Consider the following 21,261-nt stretch of genomic DNA (forward strand, 5'->3'; position numbering starts at 1 on the left):
GCTTCTTGGTGCTCTCTGAGCTTGGTTGTTTCCTTTCAGATGTTTTATTACCCAAACTACATAACATCATCAATGCTAGTCACAAGTGGCCTTCTAGTAAGGACCAAGAGGAAAAACCACAGCCCTTACTAAAATCTTGCAGTCATACTCATCTAGAGGGCGCTAAGTTGCAGAAGGCTGCCTATCATATAGCACAGTGGTGGCGAACCTATGGCAGGGGTGCCAGAGGCGGCACTCGGAGCCCTCTCTGTGGGCACACGTGCCGTTCCCCCAGCCTTGCCTCCCCCTGCGACCCCCTCATCAGCAGCCCCCCCGGAGGAGAGTCGCCCCCGAGCATGGCCCACGCAGAGCAGTGCAGCCAAGGACATGGCAGCCAGACAGCGTAGACAAGACTCTGCCCTCGTGCCCCATTGCGCACAGTTGATGCTGTGGGGCAGGGCAGAGGGTGTAGCTGCCATGGCGCTGCTGGGTGATCTGCGGCAAGCCCTGGAGGTGGTGAGTGGCCCTGCGGGCAGGCAGGGTAGGAGCGAGGGCGGGGCAGGGGGTGGAGCGGGAGCAGGGCCAGTCCCTAAAAGGTTCGCCATCACTGATATAATATAACAAAAATTGAGGTAGGTGGCACTGCATAAATTGAGCATGGTCCACTTAGCTTTCATTGAAATCTGCTCTAGACCATATTCCAGATTTCTTCATTATTATGAAGAATAATAGTGGTGGTGCAGTGGTTAGAATGCAGTACTGCAGGCTACTTTTGCTGACTGCTGGCTGCCAGCAGTTCAGCAGTTCGATTCTCACCGGCTCAGGTTTGACTCAGCCTTCCATCCTTCCGAGGTCGATAAAATGAGGGCCTAGATTATTGGGGGCCATATGCTGACTCTGTAAACCACTCAGAGAGGGCTGTAAAGCACTGTGAAGCAGTATATATGTCCAATTGCTATTGCTATTCCAGTGAAGGCTAAGTGGACCATGCTCGATTTATGCAGCTACCTCAAATTTTAGTTCAAATGAAATGAATGGCCCTGTTTCTTAGATGACTAGAAAGAAATCATGGAAACATACCCTTCACCAGATTACAAAATCAACCTAGAACTAGTGTGAGATGCTGATGCTATTAAGAGAAGTAATCCTCACTTAATGACTGCAACCGGGACTGGCAACTCCATTGCTAAGTGAATGGTCATTAAATGAAATATCACATAAATGCTCCACTGCAGCTGTTAAATGAATCACCTGAGGTAACTAAGCGCAGTGTCATGTGACTGCTCCTTTCCACTGACTTCTGGCTTCCCCATTGACTTTTCTTGTCAGAAGCCAGCTGTGGAAGTCGCAAAGAGTGATCCCATGACTATAGGATGCTGCAGTTGTCATAAATGTCTGACAGTTGCCAGGTGTCTGAATCCCAGTCATGTTACTGCAAGAATACTGCTACTGAATAAATGCAAAAAAAGGTCACAAACAGATTTTTTTGAATGGTCGCTAAATAGAACAATCATTAACTGGAGACTACCTGTACTCAAAAAATCCCCAAGCCTCTAATAGACCCACATAAAGTGACTGAAATGTGATTTGCCGTGATGGTGTACCCTGATTTCTCTTTGTCTCTTTCCAAAGCTAGTAAAGGCAAAACAGCCCAGAGTTTCCTCCCTAGGCTCATTAAAGTTTTGCACAAGATGACTGGGAAAAGTAAGAGATACCTTCTTGGTTGAGATTTATGAATATTTGCTTAATGTGGCCAGAGACGATCTGCACGGCCTGCAATGCAGTAGAACTTCTGCAGCTCTCTTAGAAGCAAGGGGGCCATGTTGCTTCATGGAGCAGCTCTAAGGAAATACTGTTCTTGCAAAGATTTGAACAGCCCAGTATCTGTTTTAACTAAGAGGAAGCAATAGCAATAGCATCTTAGACTTATATACCGCTTCATAGTGCTTTACAGCCCTCTCTAAGCGGCTTACAAAGTCAGCATATTGCCCCCAAGAATCTGGGTCCTCATTTTATCGATCTCGGATGGATGGAATGCTGAGTCAACCTTGAGCCGGTGAGTCTTGAACTGCTGACAGCCGGCAGCCAGCAGAATAAGCCTGCAATATTGCATTCTAACCACTGCACCACCACGGCTCTGCTGGCAACCTAATTCCGTTTTCCATCTGGAATTCTTGTGGTTTCATCTCAGCAATGCTTCTTGGTCTATTAGGAAAAAAGGTTGACTGTCCTATTGGGCCAAATGTAACATGGAGATATAGATGGATGTATACCAAATATTCACAAGTGTATACATACAGACAGCTAGTTTTTGTATTAATTTCTACTATATTCTGGTTTTTAAGAGCTGTGTTTGCCTAGCACTGGCCTGATATTTCTTTTGAGAAGCACCACACACAAAGCCTAGGTTACATGTCTCTCTTCCATACTTCAGAACTGCTGTACTAAAAGCAAGATTGCAGCAGAGAAAAAAAAGGCCGCTGGGATGGAGAGATGGGGGCAGGGAGCTGGAGATCAGGGAACCCAATGTAGAAAACCAATTTTTTTCAAGTAGGATGAGTATTGATTTCTCTCAACTCTTCCCGTAAAGAGATGGTGGGAACGAGCGACCATTTATATAACATGGCAATATATTGGAAATGCATTATTAATGGCAGCTCTGGAAAAGCTTTGAGTGTTTATTGTCTCCTTCAATTTCAGTGTGATTTTCCCTTTCTGTGTGTCTCTCTTACTTTTCCGTCCCTTAAAAAAAAAAAAAGCAAGTTCTTCTTTAGAATTTATTACTTTGGAAATAGCACAAAGAGTCTTCTTCCAAGACTCAAAACTTTAAGACCCAAAAGAGCCAGTTTGGTCTAGCAGGGGTAGGCAAACTTGGCTCTTTTAGGACTCATGGACTTCAACTCCCAGAATTCCTGAGTTGAAGTCCACGAATCATAAAAGAGCCAAGGTTGCCTACCCCTGGTCTAGTGGTTAAGGCATCAGGCTAAAAACCAGGAAATTGTTTGTTCTAGTCCCACCTTAGGCATGAAAGCCAGCTGGGTGATCAGCCCAATCAGCTGTAGGGAAAATAGGAAGAAAAATGAGCATTATATATATATTCGCCACCTTAAGTTGTTTATAAAAACATAATGAAAGCGAAATACAAATAAATAAATAAATAAAAATAACCCCATTCAGTGTTTCTGGAATCCAGTTGTTCCTATTATATCTGGATTTTTAAAAATATGTTTATTAACTCAAATGTACAGGTTCTTGCAAATGGTTAGAGGATGGGGCTATGTGTGTAACTATGTCTCTTTCTTCTCACAACTTCTGTTGAAGGTCCATGTTTGCTTAAACACAACTGTATTTCTCTTCTATCAGAGACATGGTTAAAAATAAAATCAAGAGGTTACCGTAGTTCAGTGGTTCAGAAGTCTCTGTACATGCCCCACAATATCTCCCTACTACCTGGATCGTAACAAAGCTTTGTCCAATCAGCATCTTATTTCCCACACGGCTCAACCAACTGTTCTGAATCTGGAAGTTCTATGTAGATTCTAATTTGACATCCCTGTTTTCTAATAATGAGCTGACCCTTAAATTATGCCAAACTTTAGCCAGGTTAAATTCTAATTTATTTTGAATCAAATGGAGTGTATCTAAATTACTTTATACAAACCATCTCTCTTTTTTGCATTTGGTGAGTTTTATTATTGCATAAGCATTGTACAAAAGTAAGGGATCAAAAAGGATGTAACATGTAAGATTATAGTGTAATAAAAATACATTGTAAAATGAATGTGGTTTTCCCCAACAATTCTGCTATTTAGATAGTTACACTTTGCTTTAAAGTTTTACAGGTAATGCTTATATCTATTAAAGTTAGTTTATCAGCTTTTTTTTTCAGTCAGTTTCTCTCATTTTTCTTTTTAAAAAAAACCCTCTATTCTAAATGTGTCAACTTGCCTTACTGTGTAAGTCGTGCTTGCTTGGAATTGGTTAGTCTTCTGTTATATATATTTCTCCCATGCCATGTATTGTTCCATTTTGGTGTGTCAATCTTATATCATTAGCCAGATTTCTCTCTTTTTTATAACAACCATCTATACTAGTGACCAATACTACATTCTGCAGATTTCACACAAGACTCAGGATCATTAGTAAGGAAACCTGGTTTAAATTATCCTCTCCTATCTTATGTCCTGTGGAAGTTTGCTAAGTTAAAGCTCCCAGAATTCCCAGTGAACCTGAATAATAAATTAAGGGGGTTATTAGCTCAAGATATCTGAATGTCTACTACTACTACTAGTACTACTACTACTAAAGTTTTGTTCCATACAGTATTAACCTTGTGAACTCTAAAGCTTCCTCCTTCCATTATGTATTCAAGATGGACAGTGATTAATATTTATATGTTACTTACATGTAAGGGTTAGGTCTATACATATGTTGTATATAGTATATTTAAATATGTGTTATGTATGTGTACACTTTGAGAGCAAGCAACCAAATTTCATTTTTAATGTGTGTCATTGTGCCCACAGTAAAAAATGACAGTTAAATGATGGTTATCTATCTGTCTGTCTGTCTGTCTGTCTATCTACTTACCTATCCGACTGAATAGTAATTTCCCAGCTTTCAAATATGAGTGATAAAACTCAGAAAAGCCTCAAATGCTTCTTCATTTTTACCTTTAATTAAGGTTTTAGCTTTTCATTCCTAATATAATGAAATATTAAGCCATCCTGCACAGTGGGTGGCAAAATCTCTATGACTCATAATTAGAAGTCCATGTGGATTTAAGGAGGAGTGTTGGCTGTCTTAAGAGGTTAGCAGGTTGGCTAACTTTCTCTCCCACCCCCACCCTCCAACTCAATTATTCCCTATTTGGTTCTCTACATTAGCCTTAATAAGAAACTAGGAATCTTATGTGTGGTATTGAAAATTCATTTAGCATCTACAGCAAGGGTCTCCAAACTTGGCAACTTTAAGACTTGTGGACTTCAGCACATCTTCCAGGAGTCTTGTAGCTATTCATAGCTTCATGGTAGAACAAAGGGTTCAGTGCAGAAGATTCCACATTTAAACTTTGGCATGTCCAATTGAAACACTCAGGAGCAGGTGATGGATAGATCTTTGCCAGGAAGTTCTAGAAGGCTAGTAAAGACCAGTTACTTTCTTATCTCCTCTATGGAAGAGACACCCCATGCAATAAATTAGTCTGGAACAGAATTTGTTGTTGACAAGGATTTGCAACTGGATACCCATTTCCCCATTACATTTCATCCGTCTAATGATATTGCCATATGCCAGCCTGAAAAATTTCTAGCATGCTTTCTAGAGTTGTGTCTAGTTAACATGGGTTGTGATGATGCCAAAGTACTCATAATTTGTTCCTTGGCATTCCTTGTTTTTGTTTTAAACCCTCGATTCATTGTTGACTTCTGGGGATTGCCTGGAGTGGCCTCTGCAGTTTTCCTGGCAAGGTGTTGTTGTATCTTTTCAGAAGTAGTTTGCCATTGTCTGCTTCCTAGGGCTGAGAGAAGGTGACTGGCCCAAAGTCATTCAACTGACTTGGTGCCTAAGGCAGTCTAGAACTCACAGTTTCTCATTTTCTTAACTGCCTTAACCACTACACCAAACTGGCTCGTAGTTCATTTAGGTATTTAAAAGCATCAAGCTTATGGGAAGAAAATGGCACATAGGCACTTTGTTTGGAAGTGCACCAATCTGCCCCCAAATTAGTGAAAAGTAACTTAATGGGGTAAAGAACATTTGAGGAAGCTAGATGCGATGGTGTGAAACAACCTCAACAGTCAGACTGCTGGTAAATGGCTTTTGTTTGATTTGTTATGCCCACCATGGTAGCCATTTTGTGAATTAGCACACCCTTTTGGTTCCAAGGATGTCTCTTTGACTCAAAAAAGTTGCCTGAAACCACCAGGAAAATACATATTATAGGTAGTCCTCAAGTTACGAACATAGTTGACCCCAAAATTTTTGTTGCTAAGAGAGACAGTTGTTAAGCAAATTTTGCCTCATTTTATGACCTTTCTTGCCACAGATGTTAAGGGAATCACTGCAGTCGTTAGGTTAGAAGCATGGTTGTTAAGTGAATCTGGCTTCCTCATTGACTTTGCTTGTCAGAAGGTCGTAAAAGGTTATCACATCACCCCAGGACACTGCAACTGTCATAAAATGAACCAGTTGCCAAGCATCCAAATTCTGATCACATCACCATGAGGATGCTGCAACGGTCATAAGTGTGAAAAGGGTCATAAGTCACTTTTTTCAGTGCCATTGTAACTTTGAACGGTCATGAAATGAACTGTTGTAAGCTGAGGACTACCTACAGTAAACGTTAAACAGAATTTTAATGATGAATTGCTGATTTATGGTTGCTTTATTGAGAATCTGTATGCCCCCCGAACCCGAACAATAGAGAAAGAGTATTTATAAATGTAAAAATTAAAGTCAAAAGAACAACTTTTCATTTGTTATGATGAAGTCTTCACAAACCCCAGTAGGATCCTTTATCTATATCTAACACAACTGTTCCTTCCTTAACTTAGCTTTAATCCTTTCAGGAAAAACAGATATTGGCTTTTATATAAAAGATGTTAAAGTGTCTGCTGATTTTCTGATGTATTAATAATTTGTGATCAGAGCTGTGGCAGGAATAATTGTTTTGTCTGAACTGTAAGCATTTCATGTTGTTTGAGCAACTTGAAGGAAGAGAATGAGCAGTAACTTAATTGAAAGCACCCTTCAAAGATCTGAATCTCCTATCAGGCATCTTTACGGCAGAGATGCCTTGAACCTCTAGTTTCACAATAGGGCTGGACTGCATCATGGTATTTATAATATCGATTGAACTCAAATGTTTGATTCGGTTCAAAAATTCAGTTTGAAGGCCTCATTTGCGCTGCTTGAATCTTCAGCTCAAATATTCCCACAGCCGTAGTAGGGCGTAAAATATTCATTATCTGTCTTGCACTAGCTGAAGCCAAGGAGAAAAGATTACAGATAAGGGCATGTGGAATTAATAATTCTGGAACATCTGTCTTTGGAAAACATCATTTTTATCATGATGTTCCCCATCCAGTGGTAAAAAGAGACATTTCCTTTCTCCTCTACAAAATGGACAGAGAATCACCTTACTGGTTCACTTAATAAACAAACAATTCAATTCCTATAGATACCCAGTTCTCCACTAGTTGTGAATGTTTACAGTGCCTGTGTCATGCCGGCAAAATGTTAATATGATTCTCTGGAGCTCTAGGCTCTTATTAACGGAAAAACATTAAAATGTGCATAATTACAGGGCAAAATGTCAAGTAGTCAGTTTAATTTACTGATGAATACAGAGAATTAATGTTTTGCAACAGTTCCAAGATTGCAAATTATGAATTAGTGAAAAGGTAATATTTTGTTTTGCTGACATTTTTGAGACTGTTTGATTACCACTTGCCATATCCATTTGGTTTGTCGTTTTTTTTTTCTTGCCTGCAGGTGGATTTTGCCTTCACTGTCTGGCAGAGTTTCCCAGAGAGGATTGTGGGTTATCCTGCTCGCAGCCACTTTTGGGATAACACGAAAGAGAGGTGGGGCTACACATCAAAGTGGACTAATGACTATTCCATGGTATTGAGTGGAGCTGCTATTTACCACAAGTAAGACTATTATGGGTATTTAAAGCCTGTTTTAAGGGGCGAGAGGAGTTCAACTATATTCTTATATTTATCTAGAGAAATTAAATTGACAACCTGTTTAGCCCTCTTCTACCATTTTATTTCTCCTGACGTAGACGTCCAAAGGAGAGTATTTATTTACTGAAAAATTATCTTTTGTCCATCTATTCTGTGTTGAGTTAAATTATAGAAACACAACAATCCTGGACTATATCTTATTACTTTTTCCATTTTGTCTTTGACTCCCTTAATTTTGCAAAACTTTGCAAAGCAAGTTTTGCTAAAACATCAAGGGTGATTCCTAAAGGATTAAAATTTGAGTCTCTCTTCTGCAGATAATGACTTTGATTCCTGGTTTTAAGATCTGATAGTCATTAGTGTGTTTTTTCTCAATTTCTTTCAAGTCACTTGTACTCTAAAAAAGCAATTTGATTTGAATGCTCTCTCTTAAGGGCAATAGCAGACTTCAAAAAAGCGCCTAAACTCTTCAAAAGGATCTGCCCAAATTTTCTTTGGCATCAAGGGAGAATGAACACGTCCTAAGCCAGTTGAGGTTTAGGTTGACTGCCCATCTTAATTCAACCAAATTGTACATTGGATAGCCTTTATAATTCATCTCAGTTTGTGAGTCTTCACGTTTGCTTGTTGGGCTTATAAGGGAGAGAAAAGCAAAGAAAGGCCTCTCTGTCTTTTTCTGTACAACAGTTGTTCACATTGTGTTTTCTCCCTCCTTTGAAAAATAAAAATATATCACTGCAAAGGAATGGTTGTCTGGTTTCCTTAGGGCAGTGTTTCTCAACCTTGACAATTTTAAGGCATGTGGACTTCAACTCCCAGAATTCCACAGCCAGCATTGCTGGCTGTGGAATTCTGGGAGTTGAAGTCCACATGCCTTAAAATTGTCAAGGTTGAGAAACACTGCCTTAGGGTGATGGTCAAACAGTTTAACTTACCTCTCTCCCTTCCACAATCAGCTAATGTTGCAACTCTTCTTCAGATCTCTTAGAGTGAGTGGTGGATTTCCAGAAACAGCTAAATAAGGTTAACAAAAGACATAAAAGTAAAATTGTGTAAATTTACTTTATCTACATAAAGTAAATAAATAGCCTTTGCCCCACTATGTTAGCACCTCTTGTTTCTCAGGTTTTTCAAGAAATTTTGAATTCTGGACTTCCCTTGTCATCAGAAACTGATACCATCAATAATTCCTTTTTGGACACTTTTTTTTAACCTGGTGGATATGACTTGGTACCAAAGTTCCTGTCATCTCCAGCCTGAATGGTATGGCCTGGAGCAAGCAGATCATTGCTCACTTGTGCAACATCTGTCCTCTTTCTCCATTTGGACCCCTTCCTCTCTGTTTGAGAGTTATAGGTTGCCCATTGCTGCTTTAGAGACTTCTCCCCTGGACCATTCCCTGGATTGTGGAATGGCTCTCCAGCCTCTTTTGAGCTGATGGGCACATATGGAATTTTGAGAACATCTCATAAGCACGCCAACAAATGGCTGCTTGGCCATTTCAAAATGGGCACAGGAGACTGAATAAAATGAAAAATATGGGTTTACCTGCTATATGGTACCCATCCTTAATTGCTGCATCCTCAAGATGCTTCTTTCTACCCCGGCATGCCCTTATCTTGGGTAGAGGCAGGTGAAAACATGCAAATCCAAGACCTAGCCTCCAGACGTTCCCCGTGTTTATTTTATGAAAGACCTCTGAGGCCCGTTTAAGACCCAGTGGCACTCTTGGAAATACTGATTATGCTGGAGGGTAATTGCTTTGCTTTGCACCATGCCCCTTTTCGTTATCTTTAATTAAAATATGTAAGAGATGTTAAAAAGTCAAATGGAATAGGGAGTCTAGGAAGTCCCACAGAAGACACTTTCGGGCATTTTGACACTGCTAGGATTATATAAGTACAGATCTTTTGCTTCTAGTTTGAAGAGAGATCACAACTTAGAATCATAGGGCTGGAAGGGACCTTGGAGGTCTTCTAGTCCAACCCCCCTGCCCAAGGCAGGAGTGCTTATGTTAATCCAGAGTTGCCCAACCTTTTCTTGAAAATTTCCAACGATGGAGCACTCTGGGAAGCAATCTGTTCCATTGATTAATCATTCTCACTGTCAAAAAATTCCTCCTTATTTCCAGGTTGCTCTGACAAGCTTCCACCCATTGCTTCTTGTTGTACCCTCAGGTACTATGAAGAGTAAATTGATGCCCTCTTCCCTGTGACAGCTCTTCAAGTATTGGAAGATTTTTATCGTATCTCCCCTAAACTTTCTCTTCATGAGAGTAAACATGCCTAGTTCTCTTAGCCATTTATTATACAATTTAGACTCCAGAACCCTTATCATCTCTGTTGCTCTTCTCTGCATTCTTTCTAGACCCTCAGCATCTTTTTTTGTTTTGGTATTGTGACCAGAACTGGATGCAGTGTTAGTATGCTTGTTGAAAAAAGTCCCAGCCTGCAGTGCATAAGATACATTGACAGTTTGTCAGCTGTATTGTTGCCTGAATTTCTGGGAACAGCCCACACTTTTGTTGAATGGACTTACAATCAGTACTAATGTGACAGCTTCCTACATTTCTAAATCTGTTGTGACCTTTAGTTCCTGCATACACTTTGAAAAACCATTCAATCCAATTTGGTGGCAAGTTCCACTGAAGTTCTGTTGGCTTATTCCAAGTAAATGTGTATACTTGGAATGCACATTGCCAGATTCTCACTGAAGGCCCTCAATTGTTGTGTTGCAGATATTATCACTACCTGTACACTCATTACCTGCCTGCTAGTCTGAAGAACGTGGTGGACCAACTAGCCAATTGTGAAGACATTTTAATGAACTTTTTGGTGTCTGCTGTGACAAAATTGCCTCCCATCAAAGTAACACAGAAAAAACAGTACAAGGAAACCATGATGGGACAGGTATGTGCAGAAAGTCTGCTTCAACCTTGGTTTGAAAATATTGTTTTAGGGGGGTCAAGGACTACCATAACAGCAATTCTCATAATAGTGAACAAAACTATCATGGAAAAAAAATTACACTTCCTGAAGATGGCATATGCTTAAGAGCACACATCTCTGAAAGTTGGATCATCTGTAAATAAACTCACAAAAAATTAAGTCCACAAACAACTTTAGAGTACCTGCCAGAATCCCAACTAATGTATTCTGACACCAGAATCTAAAGGATGTCAAGAGTGAAACTTTGGCAGCTACATGCTTCTGCGTTTCAACTTGCCTTTAGATAAAGGGGTGGGAGGTATTACTTTCAAGTGGGTAAGAATGAGAAATGAAACTTCTTTGATTCAGCTGAAGACCCTGTGGGAATCTGAAGCCTTGTCAAGGACACCAGAACAGCTGTGAATTTGAAGCAGACAGTTCCCATAACAAAGTGAATTTATTGATATGGATTATGTACGACGTTGGGGATTTGACTGGGAAAATTATTATTTAAGTCTATGAATTGGTGTTGGAACCTCAGAGTTAGTTTTACTTCGACATAATCATGCAGTGTATCCAGTAAACAGTAAACCTTTTAGAAACGGAATGATCCTGGAATTTTATAGGATTTTCGGGCTGGATGCTGACATAGGTTACCAAAGAGCCCTTGCTGGTAGATGTATGGTACCTATTCTTAATCTGTACTAATAGGAGTTCACTTATAAATCTAAAATAAAGCGCTATGTCTTTTTAAAAATGTTATTAAAATCCTGCAAGTGAATGGATTTAATAAAACATAAAACTTGGCGTTATTCAAAAATAGCCCGCCATCGTGATGTGAAAGGAGAAATGTTCACAAATGGTGCTGCAACAGATGTGGGTTTTCTATTTTAGAAATAATTATTTAAAGTCAGTTCTTGTAAGAACATGCAGGGGGGGGGACTTCAGAATTTTTCTCTCTGCCCCCCTCCCGCAAAGAATAGGATGCTTATGTTAATTTGGGGATGGCGGTGCAGTGTATAGTCTGTTGATGACTATTTTTCCATTTTTGCTTAAATTTAAGAATTTTCCCTGCAGATGCCATACATTTGAATCTGAAAAGCTAGCCAATTGCAATAATTAGGATTTTTGCTTGAGAAGTGGGGGGGGGGGGGCAAGTTCAGCTAGAATTATTTTCTTTCTTTTTTTTTCTGGTGCTTCTTTTGAGGTGGCTGAAACTTGCTGGTGAAATTGTTCTTTAATGGCCATTTCTATAAAAATTTATTACTGTAATTCTTAGTTGCCCTAATTCATAACTTTAAGCCACCGTTGGAATGACTAAAGATGAGGTATTGTAGGTCATTCATCTAGACTAGTCTCTAGCAGACAAACTCAGGCATTTGCCTCTTTTTAATTTTAAATTGCAATTAATCTGAAACATGGAAATAATTCAGAGATACAGCTTGAAGTCAGTTTGTTACTACTAACCCTAGTAAGGAGAATGATGAGGTCTCCTTGCTGTTACAGGGGTGGATGAAACTGTAGTTCACAAATCGCAAGTAGTCATTTCAGATGTTGCTGATCCAGATCTCCAAGAATTCCTAAAGAATAAGGCAAGGGGAGCAGGAAGTTGTGGTTCAGGAACATCTGGCAACTATGTCCCAAAGGTGCTTTTTCACAAGGCAACTGGACTTTTTTGTTTTTCCTTTGAAGACGGTTCACTTCTCATCCAAGAAGCTTCTTCAGCTCTGACTGGATGGTAGGGAATGGAAGGATTTATACTCCTTGCAAACAGCTGGTCGTTTGCATTCTTTTAAAGAGTCGTTGAGGCCACCTGGAGGTTTATCTGTGTTGTTAGAGTCACCTGAGTAGTGCAAATGTAGTGCACTCTAAAAGAATGCAAATGACCAGTTGTCTGCAAGGAGTATAAGTCCTTCCATTTCCCACCATCCAGTCAGAGCTGAAGAAGCTTCTTGGATGAGAAGCAAAACGTCTTCAAAGAAAAATAAGAAAGCTGAGCTGCCTCATGAAAAAGCATCTTTGGGACCACCATGACCTGGATGATTGAGAATCTCCATAGATATCTGGTAACCAACATTGTCTGTTTAACCCAGATTCACTATACAGATAGTTCTCGCTTAACAATCACAATGGAGGCCAGAATTTCCACCGTAAGTCTTTCAGTGGGTCACCATGTGGCTGCACTCAATTTTTGTTTTTACAAGGGTTGTAGAGCAAGTCACTGTGGTCGTTAAGCAAATCACACGGTCATTAAGCAAAATCAGCAAAAAAATGCAAAATTGCAATCACATGACCATGGGATGCTGGTTGTAAATGTGAGTTGGTTATCTAATACCTAAAATACAATCCCATGACCACGGAGGGATGTGCAGCAGTTGTAACCTCAAAGACAGGTCATAACTTTTTTGGGGGGAGCGTTGTAACTTGGAATAGTCATTGAATGACCAGTTGTTAAGTGAGGGCTGCCTGTAATTTATCCTGATAATGCTGCATTGTGATTTACAATGATGTATTTATTGAATTTGTATACAACTGTGGGAGATTCACTAGTAAAAACATACAAAAATAAAAGAAAATAGATAGTCCTCGACTTACGACCACAATTGAGCCCAAAATTTCCATGGCTAAACAAGACAGATGTTAAAGGAGTTTTGCCTCATTTTATGACCTTTCTTGTCACAGTTGTTAAGTGAACCGCTGCAGTTATTAAGTTAGGTTGTCAAGTGAATAAGGTTTCCCCATTGACTGCTTGTCAGAACATCACATGAGCCCGGGAGACTACAGCCGTCATAAATACAAGCCATAATTTTGATTGTGTGACCCTGGGGACGCAGCAACGGCTGTGAATGTAGAGAATGGTCATAAGCCACTGTTTTCGGTGCCATTGTAACTTCAAATGGTCACTAAACAAATGGTTGTAAGTCAGGGACTACCTGTAGAAGGTAACATGAACCAGACAGGGATGAAAAAGAAAGAAGCCCATGCAATCACTTGCAAAAGTCCTGGATGAAGAACTTCAAAACACAAGGAGGGTGGAGGCCATCTGGATCTGGGGGAGCGATTACTTCTTTCCACTGCTGCAGACAATAGCCACGCTGAGATCACAATAGATGGCATTGTTTAATTTGAGGAATCCATAGCGTACCAACCTTGCTAGATCAAACTGGCTGGACAGATATTATGGAATCATATGCAGATGCACTTACTAATTCCAGACTTTAGATATAAATGGAAACCACATATGTTTTTTTCTGAGAGTGAAAATGAAATAAAAACTATAAATGGAAGAAGGCTCAAATTAAGCAACCACTGATGTTGCTGGCACAGAAAGCGTACCAGTTAATGTGATTTTATCTTCTAAACAAGTGGCCATTTGTCATTTAAGTGTGTTCTGAGTGTTATGAAGGAACCCCTAAAAGCTCATCTCAGCATCTCATTCTGCTTCTTCTATCTAACCGAGCACTAATAAATTAATGCAGTGTTTCTCAACCTCAGCAACTTCAAGATGTGTGGACTTCAATTCCCAGAATNGAAACTGAATTAAGGTGCTAAATCATCTCTCAGTTCTCCTTCTCCCTAACCCCATGGACTAAGATGTAATTATTGACAGCCCATATATAAAACATCTCCATGGGTTTCCTGGTTTATGTTTTCAAACATGGAAGATTGGAAGGATTTCATAATTCAACGATCCCACTGTCTAGAATTGTGAAGCATGGGGGGGGGGGGGGAACCAGAATACAGATAGTCCTTGACTTATGACCCATTTTACGACTTTTCTTGCCACATTTGTTAGGTGAATCACTGCAGTTGTTAAATTAATAACACGGCTGTTAAGTGAATCTGGTATCCCCATTGTCTTGCTTATTAGGAGGGGTGATTAGGGGTGACCCTGGGACATTGCAACTATCATAAATAGAGTCAATTGCCAAGCATCCAAATTTTGATCATGTGACTATGGGGATGCTGCAGTGGTCATAAGTGTGAAAAATGCCATGTCATTTTTTTCAGTGCTGTTGTAATTTCGAACAGAACAGAATAGAATAGAATAGAATAGAATAGAATAGAATAGAATAGAATAGAATAGAATAGAATAGAAGACAGAGTTGGAAGGAACCTTGGAGGTCTTCTAGTCCAACCCCCTGCTCAGGCAGGAAACCCTATACCCGTGGTGGTGAACCTATGGCACGCATGCCACAGGTGGCACGTAGAGCCTTCTCTGTGGTCACGCGCGCCATCGCCCCAGTCCTAGGCCTTCAGCTGGGTTTTATAAAACCTTTTCGCTTTAGGCCTCCGCCCCCGTGTGCAAAAAAAAAAAGGTTCAATCAATCAATCAATTTCAACTTCTCGCGGTGAAAAAAAAAGATCTCGCAAAGTTGGAATTGATTGAACTTTTTAGTCCCAGCCAGTCTGCCGTTACCACCGCAGCCATGCCCACCCAATTGGGCCACGCTCACCCGGCACCTGACGATACATAAGTGGGTTTTTGGTTGCAGTTTGGGCACTTGGTCTCTAAAAGGTTCACCATCACTGCCCTATACCATTTCAGACAAATATGAACTATTATAAGTCGACTAATTGTAATTGGAAGATGGAATTTTTAAAAAACGTTTTTTCTATTATTGTTTTTCTTTTTTTCCTTTAACCCTTCACATCTGAAGGTTAGCTGTAGCTTCATCAAAGCTCTGATCCTGGTGTCACCCAATGCACATTGGCTTGACTGTGGGTTGGTGAACTGTTTACTGTCTCTGTTTTAGACTACTTTGACTTTTGGCATGGTTGAAACAAACTGTGGTTTATCATGATGTGCTATCCCAGCCTGTGAGGGAAACAATAACAGAAGGATTATCTATTATCCAGAATTCAATAGGATTTGGCTTGTCCTCCAATCCCTGAATTTCACAGTTACCTTTCAAACATTTCATGCTAGCAAGAAAACAGGAATAATAATAATAATAATAATAATAATAATAATAATAATAATAATAATAATAATAATAATAATAATAACAACAATAACAACAACAACAATAACAATAACAATAACAATAACAATAATAATAATAAAAAAGTTGGAAGGGACCTTGGAGGTCATCGAGTCCAACCCCCTGCTCAGGCAGGAACCCTACACCATTTCAGACAAATGGCTGTCCAGTCTATTCTTAAAAACTTCCAATGTTGGAGCATTCACCGCTTCTGGAGGCAGGTTGTTCCATTGGTTAATTGTTCTAACTGTCAGGAAGTTTCTCCTTAGTTCTAGGTTGCTTCTCTCCTTGATCAGTTTGTGTTCCAAATATCGAGTCCCTCAAAAATGAGGATTTCTAACTTCTAATTTCAGAAGCTCTCTGCTCACCCAAGGCGAGCAGGCAACAATTTCCCGCTGAGCCATTGATTCCAAAGATTCAAATCAAGCGATTTTTCACTGTCCTGAAGCTAAGCACAGGCAATGTGCATGTCAGCAAAACAAGGCCACTTTTATTACTGCCAATATAATGCTGCAAACTAATATTAAATGCAGATTCAATGCTCAGTGGTAAAATGGATACAATCTGAAATTTCTTTTGATTATAGAAGTCTGCATTTTGCACTTTTAGGAGGACGAAAGTCTTGGTGGGGGGTGCGCTCTGCCTCACACAAATGAGGAAGGAAGAAATTTTGTGTTTCTTCTTAGAAGGATCAAGATTTCTTCGGATATTATTTTGTTAATGACCTTGATTCGATTTTAGATAGCCGTGGCAGCGCAGTGGTTAGAAGGCAGTATTGCAGGCTAATTCTGCCGACTGCCAGCAGTTCGATTCTCACCAGCTCAAGGTTGACTCAGCCTTCCATCCTTCCGAGTTTGGTGAAATGAGGACCCAGATTGTTGGGCGCAATATGCTGACTCTGTAAACTGCTTAGATAGGGCTGTAAAGCACTGTGAAGCGATATATAAGTCTAAGTGCTATTGCTATTTAGAACTCACTTTTTTTTTTTGGTCTCCTGACCCCAAAAGGCAAAAAATTGTTCTGGAACAATGGAGAAAGGTTGGAGAAAGCTTCAAAGATGCTGTTCTGAGTTTATGTGCAGCCTGGGGTCTTAACATTTTACATCCATTTAGTTGAGGAAGGCACAGAGTCAAAGTTTAATGTCTAGTTTAATGTCTAGTTTAATGAAGAGAAGGATGAGGGGTGGGGGGCATGATAGCAGTGTTCCAATATCTCAGGGGCTGCCACAAAGAAGAGAGAGTCAGGCTATTCTCCAAAGCGCCTGAAGGCAGGACAAGAAGCAAGGGATGGAAACTAATCAAGGAGAGAAGCAACCTAGAACTAAGGAGAAACTTCCTGACAATTAGAACAATTAACCAGTGGAACAACCTGCCTCCAGAAGCAGTGAATGCTCCAACACTGGAAGTTTTTAAGAAGAAACTGGACAGCCATTTGTCCAAAATGGTATAGGGTTTCCTGCCTGAGCAGAGGGTTGGACTAGATGACCTCCAAGGTCCCTTCCAACTTTACTATTACTACTACTACTACTACTACTACTACTACTACTACTACTACTACTACTATTATTATTATTATTATTATTATTATTATTAAAGTTATAATGGCTGCTTGATTAATTTCTGCCTGTTACCCATCCTCTGTTCCCAACTATCATACTTGACTAGTAACTCTACAGACTGGTAGCTGTGAGTAGGTGTTTTCTTACAAGAAGCATTTCCTCTGTTTGAGATTTTAAAGGAGAATACAAGTAGTCCTCAGCTTACAACCATTTGTTTAGTGGCCGTTGGAAGTTACACCGGCACTGAAAATGAGACTTATGACTGTTTTTCACTCTTAACAACCACTGGAGCATCTCCATGGTCACATGATCAGAATTTGGATGCTTGGCAACTGACTCATATTGATGATAGTTCCAGTGTCCCAGGGTTGTGTGATCATTTTTTGCGATCTTTTGACAAGTAAAGTCAGTGGGGAAGCTGGATTCGCTTAACAACTGCAGTGGTTTTCTTAACAACTGTGACAAGAAAGGTCATAAAAATGGGGCAAAACTCCCTTGACAACTGTTGTGCTTAGCTTGGTCAGTAAGTCAAGTACTACCTCTATTGGAAGAACGATGTCCCATGAGTTTTGTTATATCAGAGATTAAAGTACAGCAGAGACTTAAAATATTTGTGCCACGATGTTATTTGCACCACTTTACATAATTATAACAGTGACATCATCACGAAAAGGATATAAATGGATGCCATTGATGTCACTAGGAGAGGAAATTTGGTGCGTTGCATGTCAGAGCTGTTGCATTGAGGTGCGGGTAAACCAAATTTCACTGTACTTTTTACTTTGTGTTCTTATGCACCTTGTGTACCTTCTTTGAGAAGAATTATGGTGTAGGGATTAGAAAGTTGGCCCTAGAAGGGAAGGTCCATGTTTAAGTTCTCACCCCCTGAAGCTAAATGGCAGAGTTTGGGCTCATCCCTGCCTCTCAGCCTGGTCTGTGGGATTGTTGTGAAACTAAAACGAGAAGATAGCAGCATACAAGGTACCATGAATGTCCCAAAGGTGCTTTTTCAGGAGGCAACTGGACTTTCTTGTTTTTCTTTGAAGACCTTTCGCTTCTCATCCAAGAAGCTTCTTCAGTTCTGACTGGATGGTGGGAAATGGAAGGATTTATATTACTTAGTTAGTTACCACCTTTAAAACGCTCCATGGCATTGGACCTGGTTACCTCCAAGACCGCCTTCTGCCACAGATTTCCTCCCACAGACCGGTACGCTCCCACAGAGTGGGTCTCCTCAGGGTGCCGTCGGCCAAACAATGTCGGCTGGCGACCCCCACGGGAAGGGCCTTCTCTGTGGGTGCCCCCACCCTCTGGAACGAACTACCCCCCGAGATCCGGATGATTCCGGATCTCCTTACTTTCCGCCGCGCCCTCAAGACATGGCTTTTCCAGCAAGCGGGCCTGACCTAGGGTCCTAAAATCAATCCCTACTAAAATTATATTAAAATTAATGCTGTGTCGATGATTATAAACCGATTTAATTTGGTTTTAGAGGGGTTTTTATTTTGGTATTTATTTATTTTATTGTGGTATTTTATTGTTACTTGTTTTTAATATGCTGTGCACCGCCCTGAGTCCTTCGGGAGAAGGGCGGTATATAAATCAAATTAAAAAAAATAAAAATAAAAATAAAAAAAAAAAACTTGCAGACCGCTGGTCATTTGCATTCTTTAAAAGAATGTCTGCAAGCTGTCTGCAAGAATATAAATCCTTTCAGTCCCCACCATCCAGTCAGAGCTGAAGAAGCTTCTTGGATGAGAAGCAAAATGTCTTCAAAGAAAAACAAGGAAGTCCAGTTGCCTCCTGAAAAAGCACCTTTGGGACAACCATAACATGGATGACTGAGAATCTCCATAGACACGGCACCATGAGTGTTTGGAGAAAAGACAAAGTATGAGTGGACTTCAGAAATAACAACCTGTTTAAATCTGCTGCCAGATTAACTGGGGTTTGAGCACTTTGCTTAATCCTCATTATATTGGTCTGATAGTCAGAAAACTGGAGCTGAGGAGGCCTGTACCCCAAAACACCTCATAGATGCAGTTGGCAGTAAGAATTGCTTCCATTTGGTCTAGTGGTTAAGGCTAGAAACCAGGAGTCTGAGAGTTTTAGTCCTGCCATAGTCATGAAAGGTGGCTGGTTGACTTTGAGCCAATCACCAGGAAACTCTGATTTCTAATCCTGCCTTAGTCATGAAAGCTGACTGGTCGACTTTGAGCCATTCAGTCTCTCTCAGCCCAACCCATCTCACAGGGTTGTTGTGGTGGGGAAAATACGAGGAGGAAGAATTATTATGTATGTTTGCTGCCTTGAGTTGTTTGTAAATATAATAAAGGCGGGGCAAAAAAAAATCTAAAAAAAAAAAAGAGTAGGCAATGAAGAAAAAATAAAGTTCTCTACCCTACTCCTCTAAGCAGCTACTGAAATATGGGCACTTCCATTGTTTTTCCGAGGACTATTCTGTAAAGGATCAAATTATTTAATCAGTCCAGCACTTCAGTGCTATTCTAAACATAATTTCCTTGGACCTCTCCCTTGTTCTGCTTCTGTCTTGTGGGTGCTTGGGGCAGGATAGAGGGGCAGTGAAGATTATAAAACTGAGGTAGGGATGCTCTGGTTCTTCACCGTTCTAGAAATTTTTTCCAGGTGAAAAACGGACTATGAAAACTTTGAAGAATAAACTGGCTTGTTTGTGTTTTGTTGCAGACTTCCAGAGCTTCTCGGTGGGCTGATCCAGATCATTTTGCTCAGAGGCAAAGCTGCATGAACACTTTTGCCAGCTGGTTTGGCTATATGCCGCTGATCCATTCCCAGATGAGGCTCGATCCTGTGCTCTTTAAAGATCAGGTCTCCATCCTGAGGAAAAAATATCGAGACATTGAACGACTTTGAGGAGCCCAGTTGAGGGGTGGGTGGGGGTGAGAATCGGATGGGTCACCTAGCCCAGCGCAGCAGAGCCACCCAGATCCTCGTCGAGTCAGACCACACCAAGAGCAACTCAATCCAAAAATTTCCGACACGCCAATGTTAGTAGCCAAGCGGCTCTGGACCCAAAGGGAAAACTGGTTGCGCTGGACTGCTTTGAAACACCCCCCTCAACGGGCTGCAGGTCCCTCAAGACTAGGTTGTGTACAGTTTCATTATGGAACATTAAATAATTATTTTTTGAAATGATTGCTATGCAGGTTTAAACTTTTTTAATGATAAAAAAAATCCCTATTAAAACAGAGTTCTTTCTTTAATCAAAATTGTGTTGGTTGTTGTGACTCTTTCAAAGGGGCTAGGTTTTCTAAAAATATTCCCATAAAAAGGCAATATATGTTGTTCTTTTAAGAGAAGAGAATTGTGTCTGTTTATTGAAAACGGGACCAACGTAGAAACATGCAAAGCACATTCATAAATACAAAACATGAGGCAAAACACCGGCACTTGTGGTTTTGCTCCAAAGGCCCCAAGATAGAAATCTGCTCCAGTCCACCTCAAGTCACTCTTTCTTGTTCCTTTTCTACCTCCCACCACAATTTCAGGACAGTGAAATGAGGGAGAGGAGGAGGGTCATTGTTCCCCGTTACCTGCCAAGGAGGGGCCCAAAGAAGCAGTTATTACTGCTCCAGTGCAAGGATTGGGGGCTCTTTTCTTTAAAATTTAAAATAAAAAGTTTGAAGTAGGCTTAGAAAAGTAGTGATTGCTAGAATTCTTGCAGTTCCTTCTGGATAGTTCCAATGCCTCGCTGAACAAAAGCTCAAGATTTTCTCTTGAGCTAGAAAAATGGTGATGTTTTTTCCTCCTGTTTCATTTTCCTCATTTTGAGATACAGTGTCTTGAAGAAATAAGATGTCCAATGGGGGCCATGGGTCCCAACAGCCAATGAATGTTGTGGGAACCTGCACTGTTTGTTTCGACAGTGATTAAAATGCAAAGTCTCCTTCAAGTCAAGATCTTTTCTTGATAGCTTCATGAAAGTACCTGGGACATTTTTCTGGCAATAATATGAATGTGGCTTGCCTATCCTTTCATGAATATTTTTGACTTCCAATATAGCTTCAATCCCTGAAGTTTATTGGATGTCTCTGGACCCAGATACTGGTCAGGTTTGGCCTTTCCAACTTTTGAGGAGCAGC

At 40.4% G+C, this 21,261-nt stretch overlaps 1 protein-coding gene across 1 annotated transcript in view; it reads left to right on the plus strand.

Moving 5' to 3' along the window:
* LOC107292260 (exostosin-1) overlaps positions 1-20,360 on the plus strand; it is a gene marked incomplete at its 5' end in the record, with an annotated part of 47,025 nt that extends 26,665 nt beyond the window's left edge. The window contains 3 exons of the mRNA XM_015821336.1: positions 7,474-7,634; positions 10,408-10,579; positions 19,847-20,360. Of these exons, the coding sequence (XP_015676822.1) occupies positions 7,474-7,634; positions 10,408-10,579; positions 19,847-20,032 (519 nt within the window). The remainder of the gene's footprint in view (positions 1-7,473; positions 7,635-10,407; positions 10,580-19,846) is intronic.
* Positions 20,361-21,261: the final 901 nt, after the last annotated feature.

Source organism: Protobothrops mucrosquamatus, unplaced genomic scaffold, assembly GCF_001527695.2.
Source record: "Protobothrops mucrosquamatus isolate PMUCROS unplaced genomic scaffold, P.Mucros_1.0 scaffold1309, whole genome shotgun sequence".
NCBI lineage: Eukaryota > Metazoa > Chordata > Lepidosauria > Squamata > Viperidae > Protobothrops > Protobothrops mucrosquamatus.